Source organism: Myotis yumanensis, unplaced genomic scaffold, assembly GCF_028538775.1.
Source record: "Myotis yumanensis isolate MYYU_CA2020_CCGP unplaced genomic scaffold, mMyoYum1.0.hap1 SCAF_2, whole genome shotgun sequence".
Taxonomy (NCBI): domain Eukaryota; kingdom Metazoa; phylum Chordata; class Mammalia; order Chiroptera; family Vespertilionidae; genus Myotis; species Myotis yumanensis.
Window position 1 is genome coordinate 39,657,125 of NW_027223753.1, and position 18,897 is coordinate 39,676,021.

The 18,897-nt window shown below is 43.2% G+C and overlaps 1 protein-coding gene across 1 annotated transcript in view; it reads right to left on the minus strand.

Annotated features, from left to right (window-relative positions):
- The window catches only part of PLPP3 (phospholipid phosphatase 3), a 79,952-nt gene extending 61,317 nt beyond the window's left edge, over positions 1-18,635 (minus strand). Inside the window, exon 1 of the mRNA XM_070405212.1 lies at positions 17,911-18,635. Within this exon, the coding sequence (XP_070261313.1) occupies positions 17,911-18,049 (139 nt within the window). The 5' untranslated portion in view covers positions 18,050-18,635. The remainder of the gene's footprint in view (positions 1-17,910) is intronic.
- Positions 18,636-18,897: the final 262 nt, after the last annotated feature.

Sequence of the window (18,897 nt, forward strand, 5' to 3'; positions counted from 1 at the left end):
GGAGAAAATCATTACCTTCCTCCCTTGAAGTGAGAACTTCACCATATTTTAAGAAATAGGGATTTCAGCGGAAGTACCCCGTTGGGCAAGAGAATTAGGGAATTCTTCATGCTGGAAGGTTTCATTGTCCCATGTCACAGATGAGGCAACAGAGCTACAGAGAGGGAAAGTTAGTTGGCCAAGGTGACCCAGTAAGTTAGCAACAAAGTCAGGATGCAAACCCAGATTTCTTGACTCCCATCTTGGGTGTCTTTTCTCCACAGGAGGAGGTTTCTACTCTCCCATTCAGAGGCCCTCCTTAAGGCAAGGCAGGATGAGAAGAATCACCCATTCTAAATTCAGCCCTTTTTAAGGTAAGTTAAACTTTTTTTTTTAATAGAAGCCATCATGGTTAGTACAAATTCAGACTGTTGATCAAGTTCAAAACACTATATGAACGCAAAATTGAACTTAAAATACCTAGGTGCTCTTAAGTTACATAGTCCCAATCCTCCCAAGTTAGTTAATACTTCATTATGGGCTGTTACAAACTTTAGCAAGCAAAGGTTTTTTCCATTTCATCATACTGACTTGCAGGAGGTACGTATTAAGCACCCGGTGTTTAGCTTTATAATTATACTTAATAATAATTCAGCTATTTATAGAAAGAGATACTGTGCCTGTGGCTACTTTAGGGTTTCAGTAGTATAGGTAACAACAATTTTCTTTTTGCTTCTTGTCTGCATTTTCTAAAATAACTTTTTATTGACATTTTCATCAATAAAAATGTTTGAACACCTATTATATACAAGGAAGTTATAATCTATTAAGATGGAACCATACAAAATTGTGAAAACAAATCAAAAATTTACATCAGAAAGGTCAACACAAAGTGCTATAGAAGCCCAAAGAAGGCTTAATTCTGGCCATGGCTAGTGTGACTCACTTGGTTGAGCATCATCCCATGCACTGAAAGGTTACCAGCAGATTCCGGGTCAAGGAACATACATACCCAGGCTGTGGGCTTGATCCCTGCCAATCAATGTTGTTTTTTCTCTCTCTCTCCCCCTTCTCCTTTCTCTCTCTCTCTAAAAAGAAAGAAAGAAAGAAAGAAAAAAAGAAAGAAAGAAAGAAAGAAAGAAAGAAAGAAAGAAAGAAAAAAAGAAAAACATATTTTTTAAAAAGATTTAATTCTGCTCAGAGAAAATCAGGAAAGGCTTCACAGAGGGGGTGGACTTGAATTGAGTAACAAGAGTAGCACATACCAAGCAAAGGAATGACATGGCAGGAAAGTGCCTGGGCTAGCCACAGACTGGAGCATCTGGCACAAGGTATGGAGGGGGAGTAGAGAGGATGGGAAAGAAGGGAATAAACAGGGAGTAGAAAGGGTTGGTGGGGGACAGATTCTGAAGAGTCTCAAATATACTAAGACATTTATTCTGTAGTTAACAAGGGCGTCATAAAAGTCCTGTTCTGGAGGGAAGAACCTATATGATCATAGCTGCCATTTTGAGAAATAAGTCCTGTAAACTCACTGCATAAAGGATATACAGAGAATCCCCAGCCGGCGTGGCTCAGTGATTGAGCATCAGCCTATGAACCAGGAGGTCATGGTTCAATTCCCGGTCAGGGCACATGCCCGGTTTTGGTCTTGATTCCATGTGTGGGGTTTGCAAGAGGCAGCTGATCAATGATTCTCATCATTGATACTTATCTCTCTCTCTCTCTCTCTCTCTCTCCCTCCCTCCCTCTCCCTTCATCTCTGAAATCAATTAAAATTTTTTTTTAAAAAAAGGATATACACAGGAGAAACCATCACCCTAGGGAAGAACCTGTAAAGAAATGTTTTCAGCTCTTGGTGTATAATAGCATGTGCCTAAAATAGGTGAGAAATAGATTGGAGAGAGCAGATTCAGAAGACAAAAGAAAATTATATCCCTTGCACAAATAGGACTTTACAGTCATATGCTTCAGAGCATTTTCCTGTATATTTGTGATGGGCTACCCTTTGGTCTCCACAGCTCTATGAGGTAGGCAGGAAGTGAATCATCGCCCTCACTTTATCATGCCTAAAGTGGCAGCGATTTGCCAAGGGTCACCCAGCTAACGTAGCAAAGCTGGAAACAGCGCCCTGCTCAGCCCTTAGCTAGATTTTTTAAACTTTTAAAAAAATGTCACTCAATGACCAGCTCAAGACACCTGACCAAGTTTTCTCCATCTGCGGGTGGTGTGTCTATTTCCTCATCCTCTCACCTGCCCCGTGAATGCAGTAGCCACCTCTGGTGTTTCTTGTATCTCCCTCAGTGCTTTATATTTATCTCAATAAATACTGAGGAACAGATAATTTAGACAACTGAGTCCCAGGAATGTTCTCATCTGTAGTTTCCGACAACAGAGAATAGTCAAGAGCCCAGGGTGCACTTCCCCATTGGTCTTGTATTTCCCATTCATCACTGGTCCACAGTGGAGGAACAGCCCCTGCTAGCCCCTGCTACGACTCCTATGATCTGAGGTGTCTCTTGCCAGCTGCTCTGCTGCTCTGCATTCTAAGTGGGAAGGCTCTGTACAAACGGGCCTTCTCGGGGTCCTGTTTAAGTTTTCCATTGGTCTGTGTTTGTCAAAGCATCATGCCAACTCTGTCAGAAAAAGAAATGCCACAAAACTTCTTTTAGAAAAGGGGAAAAAAGACCTACATTATACACTTGCTCTCATGCTAATCACACCACCACCATTCAAATCCCAGCTGAATAGCAGCCCGACAATAGCCTGGGAAGTACACAGAGCCTTTAACCAAAGACTGGGCTACTCTGCTCCAAATGCTGGGTTTCCCTGGCTTTTACACGCCTTTGGAGAAGACTGATAAGAAGAAGAATTAACAATACAATCTGCAGTTCTATCCCTCGGCAGAGAAGTCATTCCATTTCCGTATGAAATTGGCAGAGTATTTTCCTGCCATGGCTTCTGCCCTTTGCTTCTGAGGCTCCACAGAACTGGAGCTGAGTTGGTCACTGACACACATGCAATAAAAGTGGATGCATGGTCTGAGTGACCAGCACAAAGCCGATTCTAGCAAAGCACTTCCCCTGGAATCTTAACAAGCCATCTCTGCCAGTGACTAACTAGTTGAATTATTAATACAGTGTGTCACCACCCAAACACTCAGAAGAGTAGCGATGGGCATTGCTGACCAGGTTGTGGAAAACTGAAACGAACTCCAACCTCCTCCTTCTTAGAGTTGTTGTGAAATCCAAGCAAGTGAACAATGCATGTAAAGCCCCCTACACTACTGCCTACCACAGAATTATTCAGTCAAGTTCACACACCCTTCCTACTCAGAGGTTTTAAGTCTAATTTCTATCCTCTAGGAATTTATAATGAAATAGGCAACATAGCAAATGGCTTTAAAACCCAAATCACAGTTGAACACTTAACAAGACTGGATAATTTCATTTGAAAACTTTCTGGTTTGCCTGCTTTCTTCATATGCTTATTATGGAAAATAGTTGTCAGTGCAAATTCCAATGCCAGCCTTCATTGTTGGAAGAAAGACCATAGATTTTGGTTCTTATCACAGATGCTCTTCCATTTTCCAGTTGCAGGATTCCCAGCAAGTCCCTTAACCTCTGCAAAGGGCAACTGCCTCATCTGCAAAATCGATTAGAGCAGTATCTCCCCTTCAGGATTGTTCAGTTTTATGAATATGCCTAACTATAAAAATTCAAAAATGTTCCTTTTCCAGCTGACATTTGGAAATAATGATATCCTGGGTGTGGTGGTTTTGATGGTTTGTTTATGTTGGCTTTTCACGTCTGGAGAGCTGGAGATCTAGAATGAGAAACATCAATGGAAGCAGGAAAAGGATATTTCCATTCAAATCTCAGGTGCATCCATCATCATTTGGTAGAACCGTTCCGTGAAAGAGAATATTCATGAATAATAAATGTTTTAATTTCTCAGCTGAGGCAAGCACAACCTTAAATAACCCGTGTAAGGAAAAATTATAATTATAGGTTCTTCAACCCCATCAATGACTTTAAGAGAATGTTTTAACCCAAGAAGTGTATTTTAATTTCCAGCCAACCCCTGCGAATTCCGCATCTACACGATGCCTGAGATATAGAACCTCCGAAGCAATGGTTCACAAGGGTGAGAGCTGCCCATATCATTGGAACTTGGCTTTCCAAACAAATTTAAATGAGAAGCCCACTAAACCAAAGACTCAAGAAAATTGGTAACACCTTGGAAATATGTTTAAAACCTCAGCCTGCCAGAAGTTCCTCCCTATGATCATGGTATATGCAGTTGCATCAAAAGGAGACACTATGCAAAATATCTACTAGGGCCAAGATGACAGCAAGACAAATGCAATGATGAGAAATAGTGTATTAGGCCATTCGTCCCTAAAAACCCACACAAGCTGAATTGACCAAAACAGCTCTATGGGCAAGTGTCTAATGAAATCCACTGTGTGGATGAGAAGCATTCCTGCCACTTCCTGCCCATGGTTGCTAACTTGACAACAATGTGGATCATAATGTGGGGAAGAGGCTACTAGTGGAAAGTCTATTTACTGCGTTTAATGAAGGTGCAGCATCCACAGCCACTAACCAGAGAAGCTTAAAATTTCTCAATGTGACCCAAAGGTTACACCAAACCACAAGGACAGCCGATCGGTCCCACGGCGACCCATTGCTGCTGCCTGATATGAGAGACAAAGGCCTAGTTCAAACCCCTCCTCCTTCCTGGGAACCTTCCCAGGATCCCATGCTCTTTCTCTCTTCTACATTCACAGAGCTGCTTATCCATTCTGGGATGTCCCACCTTTTCACCACCGAAGACCCCTCACAGTTCCTTCTTGAGCCTCTGTCGTGTCAGCAAGATGTCTTTATCTACCAAGTAAACTGTTTAAAATCATTTCTCCACTTAGGTTAATCAAAGTATACAAAGTGCCAGCCCCATCTCCAGGTTCATGAAAATGACCAGCAAGCCTAGAGAGAACCGGAAGGTGCCATTCCAAATTCAACTGACAAGCAGAATGCAGATGCTCTGAGTTATTCAGAGCAAGCCAATCATTGGGAACCCTACAATATCCATTATATATCATTAAAGCACTGAAAAGAGCCTAAGATGCCTCATGATTGCCCTAATTGGTCTTTATTAGTCCAAAGAACACACGGTGAGGATCACAGGTGTCACTCATTTTGGACAATGCATCTTGTGTTGCTGATGTGAAAGCTAGCATGGGGTTGGGGAAAATCGGGGCCTTAGAGACAGTTGGAAAACATACGCAGTAAAGCCAAGTGGTTAAGATTGGTCTCACAAGACAGACTTCTCAGGCCCCACTCTCCAACTCACTTGCTGCATATTTCGTAGGTTATTTATAACCCCTCTGAACCTCAGTTCTGTAAAATGAAGATAGCAGTAATAAGGACTCATAGGAGGATTAAATAAGAGAATGCACACACACTGCTTAAGCCAGTGGGAGGTACAAAGCTAGCACTAGATAAATGTTAGCAACTGTCATTATTTAGTCAGGCTGGAGTCCAAACACCAGCCCCAACACAATATTAGCCGTGAACCTGGGCAAATCATTTACCTCTCTGAGTTGCAAAACCAGGTTATTGAGAAGATTAAGTAAGATGTCATCTAAAGCTCCTAGCAATAAAGGTGAATGCCTTTTCCTCACCTCTTGTAATATCTGTGGTTTAATTTTCATGCACTTGTAAGTGCAATTTATAACCTGATGCCCCAACTAATCCCTAGAAGTTTGTATTTGTGCCTTATATTCTTCAATATCTCCAAGCATCCAATGCATGACTCTAAAAGATGTGTGGTGATTTAATTTCTGAGATGATAATTATGTATACAGGGGGAAAAGTGTGAATTACCAACCTAATCAGAAACTACAGTTCTAGTTCATGGTCTTAAAAACCTTGTAAAGTTGCCCTGGCCAGGTGGCACAGCTGGTTGGAGTCTTCTCCCTACACCAAAAGGTGGAGGGTTCGATTCAGGTCAGGGCACATATCTCGGTTGTGGGTTAGATCCCCAGTCAAGGAGTGTAATAAGGCAACTGATCAGTGTTTCCCTCTGTCTTCCTCCTTCCTTCCCTTCCCTCCTTTCTAAATTCAATGGGAACATATCTTCGGGTGAGGATTAAAAAAAAAACAACCTCTTGTAAAGCAGATCCTAGGAATATGTGGGTTTATTAATATTTGTACTTTTAACTATTTTCCAGGAACTCTGAAGATCCACGGCTTTAGTTCATTTGCTGAGGCAGGAACCTGCTTGTCACAGCCTGGTTTGTGTAAGTATTTTGCTCAGTGGGTGAGCGGGTCTGGCTGACCACCCAGCACTCATTCCCCAGTCATCTTAATTGTCCTCTGCTCACTTACCTTAAATCTAGTGACATTACTAAGTGATTAAAAACTTTGTTTCTTTGTGAAAAATGCCCTTAAGAACAAAGCAACACTACAGTGGTTTCATGAATATGTTAATTCCAGTCTTTGGTAAAAATTTTGTATTTTTTCCTTACATTTTTTAATTAATCCTAATATGTTTCTGAGATGGTACAGCCACTATAGAAAATAATTTGGCAGTTTCGCAAAAAGTTAAACATAGAGTTACCATATGATCCAGCAATTCTACTCCTGAGTACATACACCCAAGAGAATTGAAAGCACATGGCTACACAAACATCTGTACGTGAATATTCCTAGCAGCACAATGCATAATAGTCAAAAAATGGAAATAACCCAGATGTCCACTGACCGATAAATGTATAAATTAAATGTGGTACGTCCATACAATGGAATATTATTTGGCAACAAAAGTAAATGTAGTACTGATACATGCTAAACACACACAATACAAGATGGATAGAGGTTTCCGTAGTGTAGTGGTTATCACGTTCACCTCACAAGATGGATAAACTTTAACATATGATGCTGAGTGCAAGAAGCCAGTCACAAAAAACGAAAACATATGATTCCACTGATACAAGAAATGTCCAGAATAGGCAAATCTATAGAAAAGAAGGTTGTTTAGTGGTTGCCATGGGATGGGGGGGATGACGAGGATAGATCAGGAGTGACTAATATGAGTACAGGTTTCTTATTGGAATGATGAAAATGTTCTAAAATTGATAGTGGTGATGATGGCCCAACTCTGAATACTAGTGCACTAAAATCTGGCAAACTGTACGCTTAAATGGATGAATTATATGGTATGATGAATTATCTATATATATAAAAGCCTAATATGCAAATTGTCCCCTTGGGAGTTTGACCAGGAGACCAGGAGTTTGATTGCTCACTATGACGTGCGCTGACCACCAGAGGGTGGTGCGGAATGAAGGAAGGCCCTGACCAGCAGCCAGAAGGCCCCGATCGCCCCTGACCACCGGCCAGGCCTAGGGGCCCTACCCATGCACGAATTTCATGCAAAGGGCCTCTAGTATCTCAATAAAGCTTTTTAAGATGTCATTACTACCCAAGAAAAACCATCTCCATCTCTGTAAACCAAGAGCATTTCTAACAGTCCATTTATTTTAAGGGGCATTTGAGACATTTAAAAAGATAAGTACAGCCTCCTCTTTCTAATTAGGCTATGATCATGAAAATGCACTGACTAATCCTAGCACATGGATTTTTCAAGTCTTCTATAAACACTGCATTGGAGGTGTCTGTGGAGGGAGCAGCATGGCCACAGTTCAGGAGTTCCCAGCCAGGAGTCAGGAACCAGGAACCACCTGTAATCTCTTTCTTGCCCATCCCCGTCTCCGCTCTCTCCAATGCCTAGGGTCAGCTCTCACCTGCTTCCCAGCTGGTCTCCCCTCTTAAATTTTTTTTCACAAATATGTTCATCTAAACATTGTCTGTAAAACCTTTGTATTTTGCTCTACATATTTTAACTAACCTTGTTATTTCTAAAATGGTGCAGCCACTATGGAAAAACAGTTTGGCAGGTCCTCAAAAAGTTAAACATGGAGTTAACCCTGTGACCCAGCAATTCCACTCCCCGCTTTATATTGTGTTTCATTTCTATATGAAATTTTCCATAATAAAAGAAAAAGGAAAACAAAAATAAAACTTTATTTGCTCTGCTGGTGCTCCTAAATAAAGTTCAAGTTCCTTCGCTGCCTGCCATTTGCAGCCTGCCTTCTAAGCTCGCTCCAACCTCTTCCTCCAGCCTCATCTCCCAGATCCACTCGCCCCACTCAATGCAAAGACACCACACTTACCCTCCAATACTCACCCTTCCCAAGTGCATCACCTCATTTCAGCACCTGCTGTTCCTTGGCTACAATACACTCTCCCCCTTCATGGCTTATGAGCTATTTTCTCTCCTGCAGGACCCAGGTCCATGCCCTTAAGCAAACTTCATCACTCTTCACCAAGCTGTTATACCCCTCCCTTACCACAACAAAGTCAGCATCCGTGCGCGCGCATGCGCGCGTGAGTGTGTGTGTGTGTGTGTGTGTGTGTGTGAGAGAGAGAAAAAAAAAGAAAGAGAGAGAGAGAGAGAGAGAGATGCAAAAGTTTCCCATTCACCAGGCTGGGATTCTTAAAGGGCAAGGAACCCCCTGGATCTAGCATACAGTAAGTGCTCAAGAAATATCTGCAAAGGATGTACACTTGAAAAGACAGACACAAACATAGACTTCATTAAATAGACTCTCTAGAAATTATATGACTAATACCACAAACTAATTTGGGGGCTAGATATAAAGAAAGCACCAATGAGAAGGCTTCCTTCGTGTCAATGTAATCATGTGTATTATGTGTTTTAGGGATACATAAACAGGAACCAAAGCATACTGCTTATTATGACAAGGTGCCTATACTGATTTGCATTTCTCTACAGAACTCTCTAGGCATATAATTTTGTCAATTTGTAACAAACCTCAAAAACACACTTCCCACCAATACTCTGATTGCAATATATACTTTCAAAGCGCACAGAAATCACCAAGTTCCTTTCAAAAGCTTCCAACTGGGTCTTCTGTGTGTTATTTAGTTTGGTTTGTTTTAAATTTGGGAATTTTAATGCAGATCATAATTTATAATTTAATCGGGACCTAAGGGAAGAATAGTTTCACAAGGATGTTCAAGAACCTGACATGGACTTCTTTTGAATGACCACCAATTAGTGCACGACCTTGAGAAAATTATTTAATCTGAGACTCAGTTTCCCCTTCAGTCAAATGAGAATAATTTCTACCTCAAGAGGTGGTGAAGCTTTTAAAAAAGCAACAACTTTAAAAACATGGGTTCTCTTTCTTTTCTCCTTGAATACATCACCTGAAAAAGATGGTCCTGTTTGAGCTCAAATCAGTCAGCAGCTATCTTTGGTAACAAGCACTTTCTAGAACATGCACCAGTTTGAAGAAAAGTAACATCAAAAACAGCCTAGTCCTTCAAATGTGTCCCATGCATCTCTGGCCTCACTCAACTATCACCCACTGATTGGATCAAAAGTTAAACCTGTTTGTCTTGTTCCTCTTTTAATTGACCCGGGCAAGAGAAAGAAGAGACTATAGCTCTGCACAATGCTGCCTCATAAATGGTATCAAATTTCAAACTGAGAAGTAAACACCAGAAAAGCAAAATGGTGGAAAGCCACCACCTTGGTTCTAGGCCCTAGAATCTAGGCCCTGCTCTTCCACGACCACTGGACGATGACTCACCAACCAATCCAGGCCTCAGGTTCACTGAACCTGAACGCACTGAGTAGGACTCCATGACTGTGATGACAGCAGCTGCCACCTGGTGAGTGTGTGTGCATCGTGCCCTATACCAGGCACATCCTCACAACCACACGTGCACACATTATCCCATCTTACAGATGAGGAAACTGAGGCCTCAGAGAAATTCAGTAACTTGCCTACGTTTATGTAGCTAATAATACTAAGTAAACTTGCATCTGTCTGACTCTATAAAGCCTGTGCTTTACCCCTCAGCCCTCCCAACCTTCCCCTGTTCAAAGACTGATATAAAAAAAAAAATGACTTCACAAATGTTGCTAAAGAGATTGATAGCTCCAAGGTGCTTTCAAATTCCATGAATCTGGTCAATGAAGAACTGCTCTGATGATATTTTCTTTATGTCCAGAGAGACTCATTCAGCATACTCTAAGCTATTTTGTAATTATTTATGTAAAATTGTCTCCTCCACTGCTCAAAATGAACCTTGAGGTAAGACTCATATCCTGTGTCCTCTATTGAGCCCCATAGAACATAGTGTACATATTCGGACTCAATAACATTCAAATAAATTAAATGGATTGAAATAGAAAAGAGTCTTCCTTGCATTAATTGCATCGAAAAGTGGGAACAAACTAAGCTGACAAGCGCTGTGGTGACTACCTAGTAGCTGGGTGCCCTTGTCCAAGTTACTTAACCTCTCTGAGCTGCAGCTGCCTCGTCTATAAAAGGGATCCAATATCTACACCACATGGTTAGCACGAATAATAAATATGAACAGTTACTTCTTTCTTCAACAAATATGTGAAGTACCCTGGGTAACAAGCATTTTGATCATTTTCAGTCACAGCTGTTTTACTTAGTTGGGTTTTTCCCTGGGCTGCCAAAAGATAAAGGGAAGAATTGATGCTAAAACAGACCATTTGTCCAAATCCCCTCCCAACCTTCTAAGGTGTATTTGTCTTTCTCCTAAGATGATATGGCCTCTTCCTTTCAAGGGAGGAGGAGGCAACCACCGAAGGCCACTGAGTTTCCTACACTGGAACTTTCCCAGATCAGAAAACCTGCCCTTGCACTTCTTCAGCTAATGGGAAACATTTGTGTGCCCTCCGCCTCATTTTTTGCTTAGGATTCTCCTACAATTTTTTCTCCTCATATATTTCAGGCAACTCTGTTACCAAAAAATGAATGAGGACTCCATAGAACCATGGAGGAAGGAAAGGAAATCACTACTATTACGATGAATAATATCAGCAACATAATACCTGATAATGATATCAACTTTCCAAAGTGCTTTCAGATCCATGATCTCATCTGAGTGTCCTCACACAAGGGTGTCGCTAGGTTTGCTTGTTTCTTTCACAGATCAGGAAACTGAAGCGAGGGAGGTTAAATAATTTTTGCCCATGTCACACCTATCTTAGCTTTAAGTCTAGATGCTAAGATTCATCTGTGTGTGAATCCAAAGCTTGTATTGTTTCTACAGTATTTGCCAAGCTAACTGTGATCTTTTAAAGGCTCTGTTGGGGGATCTAATGTATTCCATTCACGTTTCACTCATACACAAACTTCAGTATCTCAAAAGAAAATATTTATAGAGTTAACACCTCATTCATCCAAAGTGGTCAGTTAGTTGGCAACTTCGGCTACCTAGAACTCAGTGCGGAACCCAGAAATAAAAACAAATCCCAGCCTCTCAGCAATTAGGAGACCCCAAGTCCCTGCACTAAAATCACAGGAGACCTCAGGGTGGCACCCAGAGGTAGTTTTTTCCTTTTGAAAGAACTGTAACAAGCTTGATTGTCTTTACTGAGAAAGACAGGTGGCCACAAATGGGGAAAAAAGTACAATATGGACAATCTAACAATGTGGAAAGTGCCAGAACATTCAGTGCAGGGACAAAACGCCCTCTACCTAAGTCAACTGCCCTTAAGACATCAGCTGTTAAACAGCACAGTGATTCTCAAAGTGGCTTTAAAAGAGAATCACCCGAAGCTTTGATAAAATACAGAATCCCAGGCACTGGCCCAAGTCCTACTGAATCTGACTCTCCCAGGAAGGGGTCTGTGAATCTATATTTCACACCAGATGCATCTCTCATCTATAAAAGGGAACCAATATCTATATGAGCAGGTATCCCCAAAATAGATGATTACTCCTCAAATAATGATTACTCCTCCATTATACCAATGGAGTTGACACACAAGGTAGGGTTTCTCCATAAATATAACTGCCTACACAGGGAAGGACTCTTTGACTACAGTCTCGTTAGCATCATCCTGTGACCAACTGGGCTTGCCAGCCCAAATAACTGCACTGGGAGGGGGAAAGAAAGAATCCGAAATGGACAGGAAATCCAAAGGGCTAAAAGTGGAAAAGGCCACCAACTCTGGCTTTAGCAATCTCTCCCAAAGGCAGCTACACCCCCATGGTATAACTCTTTAAGTACACGAGAAAGGGAAGCAGCAGCAAAGAAAAATACTAGCCATTCCAGGCAATGAGGAAATGGGAAAGTCAGCTGGGGTTACCTACTAAATGGAGGTTCCTTCGTTATGTCAAGCCATGCAGGGTGCTCAGCTAGGTGGTTCACCGGTTGACTAATGAAAATCTGTTTCTATATTCTGTGGTTCTATATTGAGTTATCAAAACCAACTGAGTTATTGAAAACCCATAGTGAATATCCTAACTGAGCAACAGAAAGAAGGGAAGTCACCTGGTTTACTTGTTCACTTGTGATTACTATACATTTCATGGGGCAGGTGAAAGGGCACATCCAGCCAAGGAAAAATCTGGCCTGTTTCTCAGCATATTGGTTAACCAAGAATAGTGCTTACTCTCTCTCCAGAATGAACACCAATGTAAGCACATTGTCAGCACCAGTTCTTTGGTAAAAAGTAAGGGAAGCAATTACTGGGTTTCTATATCACAATACCTACCAGCACAGACCCATACAATTGTTAGCACTAAAGAGGATCTGAGAGATTATCTAGTCCCTTCCCTTTGTTGCAATGGTAAAGAAACAAAGGCCCAGAAACCTTAAGTGAATTTTCCCAAAGCCACACAGCCATTCAGTGGCAGCACAAGACCCGATCACACCTTTTCTAGGCTCCTCACTGCTGTGAGGACTCACTGAGGTAATGTACAATGAAGAGCTAAAGAGGCGGCATGCATGAGGTGGACAGTCAACAACTGTGAATGTCATTCCTCTCTTCTTGAAATCGGTCACAGAATGTTGCATAGCAGCCTTAGACATTAGACATAATCTTGCCCAAACAGCCATTATACCAATGGAAAATAACTGAGATCCATAGAAAGCCTACTTGTCCATAACCACACAATTAGATGGTGGCATTAGATGGCCTGGAATCTGAAGTTTCTGGCTCCAAATTGCCCATTCTCTTCACTACACAACACTGCCTCCCTCTCACTATTAAAAGTGAATAGTTTATTAACACATGATGATTTTATGTATCCCATATTTAGGACGAATGAAGGAATTAGATCTCAACCATGTAATTGCAAATTGAGAAATATCCTAAAACATTCTGGAACCAAGAAATTATAAAGCAGGGTCGCTGGCTATCCAAATTCAACATTTCTACCTGTTTGAACCTCTTTCCCTTTGCCACAGGACACTTTACCCACCAACTTTTGTTTTCCGGTGGGGAATGGAACAGGAGTCAAGACCTTCAGACCAAGCTGACCACCACCTGCTTCCTTAAACATCTCCCATCCCTACCATAAGCTCAGCTAACCTACCTCCTGGTATCAAAAGCCAAATGAAGAACAGTTTTTCTGAACAAAAGAAGTTCCTCTAAAGAGGACTAGATGGTGCCCTAGTTATGTACTGAGTTCCTCCTTCCAATCACTTCTTAGTGTTCTTTCTTTGGAACCATTGTCTCATGGGGATAAAAGGTGGCCTCAAAATCTGAGAATCACTTACTACTAGAACTAGCTCTAAATCACAATAATGGATAGCTCAGTTGGTTAGAGTATCTTCTCTACGCACCAAAGTTGAGAATTTGATCTCTTATCAGGGCACATACAAGAGTCAACCAATGATTGCATAAAGAAGTGGAACAAATTTCTCTCTCTCTCTCCTCTCTCTCTCTCTCTCTTCCCCCACTTACATACATACATACATATGTACATACATACATAAATATTTCAAGAAGCTACCTTAAAATCTAGGGCTTAAGAATCTGCTACCATTTAGATCAACAATGAATGGAAAGCATCTGTTCTCAGCTTACTGGGCAAATGTGCCATTCTGCTATTTGAAGTGAATAGTTTATATTCACTTGTCAATATCATTATTGACAATTTATTTCATGGTCTCATCTACCAATAAGACACAATATATGAAGACAATCACAAAACCTTCATCCAGGGCTCCAGATTATAAATCTCTTGCAACTGTCCAAGTCTCTAGATATGACAAAGTTTCACATCCAGCATTTCTTCTGATCCTCACAGTAACATAGTTAGTGGCCATTCTGATCCCATTTTGCAGATGAGCTACCAGTAAGTGGACTCAGACAATGAAGGGCCTTGAACAAGGTCCGCAGGACAAAAAGCTGAACCTGTCTACAACTGTCTATCCAGCAAAGTGCATGGGTTGGAAGGAGGAACTCAGTACATAACTAGGGAGGGAGACAGAGTGGAGGGAAGGCATGACACAGAAATAGAAGCTCAGCATAGATTTACCAAATCTCTGCATTGCGCTACAGCCATGTACTTCTTTGTGTTCTTTCTTTGGAACCAGTCTCATGGGGGTAAAAGGTGGCCTCAAAATCTTGGAATCACTTAGTACTAGAACTAGCTCTAAATCACAATAATGTCATGAAGCAACAAGGCCACACCACTGACCAGAAGAACTGAACTGCCTTTATCCATCTGCTTAGGTACAGATGGGTAACTAGAAAATGTGGAGAGACAGGATTTTCTGCAAACTGAGCTTCAGGATTTTCTGATGATAATCTGAGTTTGGGGATTTTTCAGATAGGACAGGACAGGGGGATGGCCTCCAGTCATGCTCACTGAGAATTAGGGATCAACCCAAATCAACTTCAGTATGAATCTCAGTCTTCCCCTTCTCTGACATTTGGTTTTCTCATCTATGAAATGGAGAGAATCTCTTCATGAGGGTTTCAGTGAAGAGTACATACACTAATTTACATTAAAAAGAGGCAAACAAAAGTAGATGTACCTCCTTTCTTGCCTGAGAATATTCTCTGCTGTTCTCATGTAACTTCATACACCAGAACCAATGCATAGAAAACAGGAGGCATATATATTACTTAATGGCAAGGATAACAAAATCAATTTCTGAAAAACTTCCACGCAAAGATTCATAACTGTATTTAGAAAAGCAATTAGTCAGTGAAGGTGAAAACAGCTGTTCAATGGGAAGTAAATTCCCATTGGTGTTCACTGACACAAGATTACTTTGGCCTTCAAATAAGAGAGGACTTTTGTGGGTTTTTCTTCACCAAGAATTTAACATTCCAAAAAGGTATGTGGAACAAGTTAAACTGCTTGTATATTTCCACTTGCATAACACTTTTAGAGCACATGAGCTTTTATTTTTTTTCCAGATACAAGAAGATGAAGCTTGGTATATATTCCTGTGAGAAAATAAACAGAAAACTATGTCTCTTTTTAATATATTAGTGCTCTGTAATCCAGACCATATGATCAAAACTATATAAAAATTAAATCATACTGACAGTCTTGGGCAAAAAGTGAAGCAAGTAGAAACAATTTTTTTTAGGACTGTTGTGTAGAATATTAAAATCACATGTTGTGTTATTAATTTTCTTTTGGAAGCCAAATAGAGTTCTCTCACATAAATTTCTCAAGTAAATATTTACCTTACAGTTTTCCCCATGAAAGTTGTTAGAAGCATTTAATTAGTGGTATTGTCATTAGGCCTATGCATAGGGTTGGCATTGATAACAAGTCACTTTGAAATGACTTAGTTGACATGGCTTTAATGGCAAAGTACATGCATTAAGCAGATAGCTACGTGCATCTTGTAATAAAATACAAGGTCCTGTTAGCATTCCTTTTTTTAGGGTAAACAAAAATCACTTATTCAAACAGGCCAACAGTGAGTAAACATAATAAACAACGAGGCTTAGAATATTAGCTTTTGGGAGTGACACAGGGAGTCCAGGGAGATGGAACATACTGCCCCCTCCTCCCTTCCCCATACCTTCCATGCACAACAGAGCAGCTTGGGGTTTCTGTGTCCCTGCCTACAAGAGAGCTGATAGGTGTGTCTTTTCACAAATTCCTTCACACTCTTTCTCTTTTAATAATAATACACCATCTCTTGGGACTGGAGGAGGAGAGCAGCCAGGCTGCACAAAGGCTGTCCAGCGTGTTCTTGCTGGGCTTTCCTCATCACCAAGTAGGAGGTGGGAGAGGACACTGCACCAGCTGGCAAGAAAGAGCTCACCCCACCAACCAAACTCGCTAGTAAACACTGGAAGCTCCAGGCAAGTTTACAGCAAACAGCTTCAATGTGTTTAGTGCTTCCTGACTCTCCCCCAGGCCCAGGGAGGGTCTTTTAAAAATTCAATAGCTTGGCAAAGAAAGGACTAATCTTCCCACTGTGCATGATAATAAGCCAGCCGCCTCAGGAAGGTGGGCCCCCCAGTGACAATTCCTTTACATAGCATCTTAATGTTGAATTTCCATGAAGAGGTGGGAATGGGATTTGCAGTCAGCTTCCTTGCTCTGCACAGAGCGCAGTTTTACCCTAAACCCTCTCTCTACATAGCTACAGGGTGCCAAATCTTACTTTTAAACTCTTTTTAAGAGTCCTATCTTTCTTTGGCTCTCAAAATTTACCATGGACTGGCAAGCCAAGGAGGGACAGACCTCGGGAAGGGCTCTGCTACAGAAAGTCATGAACAGAGGGAATGTGCACAGTCTGCCTGGACAAATCCATTTCCAAGGGGACTGAAGTCTCAGTGCAGGCGTTCTATTTGGAGGGAACTGAATCGGGAACACAGATGTTTCTCAGTTAGCAGAGTTGGCAGAACAGCTCCTGGACCAAATCCGAGTTCTTAATGCAGGAAGGGGCCTTGGAGAGCATCTAGTTGAACCCACTCACTGACATGAGGAGGAAACTGAGGCCCAGGAGGCGGTTAGGTGGCACACCCAACAAGTGGCCGAGTGGCAGTGCTCTGATGACAAGTCCTGTGCGCTTTCCATTACACCATGATTCGCTTTAAAAAAAAAATAAAATAAAAATTCTACGCTGACTTCAACCTTGGAACTCCTGTAGATTCGTGTCAATAGCTTTTCCCCTCCCCGCACGGAGTTCATAAATCCTTCCCCTCCCACTCCAATTCCTTTCACTCCCACAGCCCTTCCAACTAGTTTGATAAACAGACGTGGACTCTCGCCTGAATGTTTTGGGGTGCATTCATTATGGTCCCAAAACTTGAACAGTGGCTTGCTTTCCCAGTGCCTCAGTTTCCTCATCGGTGAAATGGGGCTCCTCACCCGAACTGCCTGAGTCAGGGAGAGAGCTGGTTAAAATTACCACCTGGCACACAGTAGGCGCGTGAGAAGTGATTGCAGAATGAGTACCCCCGACCAAGAGCCTAGAGACCGCCTTCTAAACCCCTGGGGGGCGTTGAGGAGAGGAGCAAATGGAAAGGCCAGCTTGCAGGTCTGGCGGGGCTGGGGCAGCGACGGCGGAAGGGGTTGGATGTTTACATACACTCAAGGGAAGGCTGCTCGGCTCCAGGCGGGAGCCCGGCGCTCCAGCAGATCCATTTTACTTGGACGGAAGGCAACCATCTAGGCGCTGATTCTAGATCATGGTTCAACCAACCGCCCCTATTCTAAAAGGCGGGACCCACATCTTCCGTGGGAATTCCACCTGGGCTTCCAAGTGGGACGGCTTTTAAGGAGCGGGTTTACAGTTGCCCGCGAAAGCCCAAGCACGCCCAAGCATTCTCGTGCAGGCCGGGCCGTCGGTGGGATCAGGGAGGGAGCGGGCCAGGGGGCCAGAAGGGGAGCGAAGGAGCCCCGAGACGCAGCGAGGGCCTCCCGGGGCTGACAGCACGGCGGTGCCCGGAGAGGCGGCCGGCCGGCCGGCCCCGCGCCAGCGAGGAAGTGCCGAGCCCCGCGCGCAGGCACCCCGCCGGGCTGGGACCCGCGCCGAGGGGCCGCGGGGCAAAGGGGCCAAGGGACAGCGGGGCTGCGCTCACCCAGAAAGAGGCAAAAGAGGTCGAGGCAGATGAGCAGCGCCCGCTTGCTGCCGCCCTTCCTCGGGTTGTTGTTGAGCGCCGGGCTGCCGCCGTTCTTGCTCTCCGGGACGATCGCCTTGTCGTACTTGTAGTTTTGCATGGCGCTGGCTGCGGCGCGATCCTCCCGCCCCGCGAAGACGCCCCGCAACAGCGGACACACACGCAGACGCGGGGCTCGCTTCCTGGCCGAGGCTGCTCGGGAGAGTGGCGGGTCGGCCCGGGTTTGGGGAGGGGAGGGAGCCGAGAGTGCGGCTTCGCTGCCTGCTTCCAACGCAGACGGTGGTGTTTTCTGCTCCCCTTGGGTGCCTCTGCTTTCTTCCTCTCTCAACCCCAAATCGTTCGAAAGTCCAAGAGGAAGAGAGCCAAATCCCGAGCAGAAAGTTGTGCAGAGCTGCGCGGCTCGGGGCGCGCTGGGCTGGCGTGTGCCTGGGAGAGCGAGCGAGCGAGCGAGTGGGCAGCGCGGGCGCTCGGCCACCTTCCTCCGCAGCTGGCGACTTAATGAATGGGAGCTGCGCGGGGCCCGGCCACTCCGCAGCGCCAGCCCAGCTCCAACTTTTCCTCCTCCTGCTGCTGCCGCCGCCGCGGCTGCTGTTGTGATCGCCTTGGGTTTGTTTTCTGCACTTTTATTTCACGAGGTCCTTTAAAAAGAGAGAGAGGGAACGAGAGGGACCTCCTCACTTGGCTCTGAAGGGATTCAGCAAGCACAGCCCCTCCCTTAAGCTGCCTAAGACGTAGGATAATTAAGGCCACATTTTCCCCACCCCCTTCAAAAAAAAATCCTAAAAGGAAAAGTTACTCTCCAACTAGAGAATCAGGGAGCCCCTAGCGTTCAGAAACATCAGTTTGTCACAAACGAAAAAAAAAAAAGAAAAAGAAAAAGAAAAAAATATATATATATATAAATTAAAAAAGAAACATTTTCTCGCTGGCCTTGGATCAGGCAAAAGT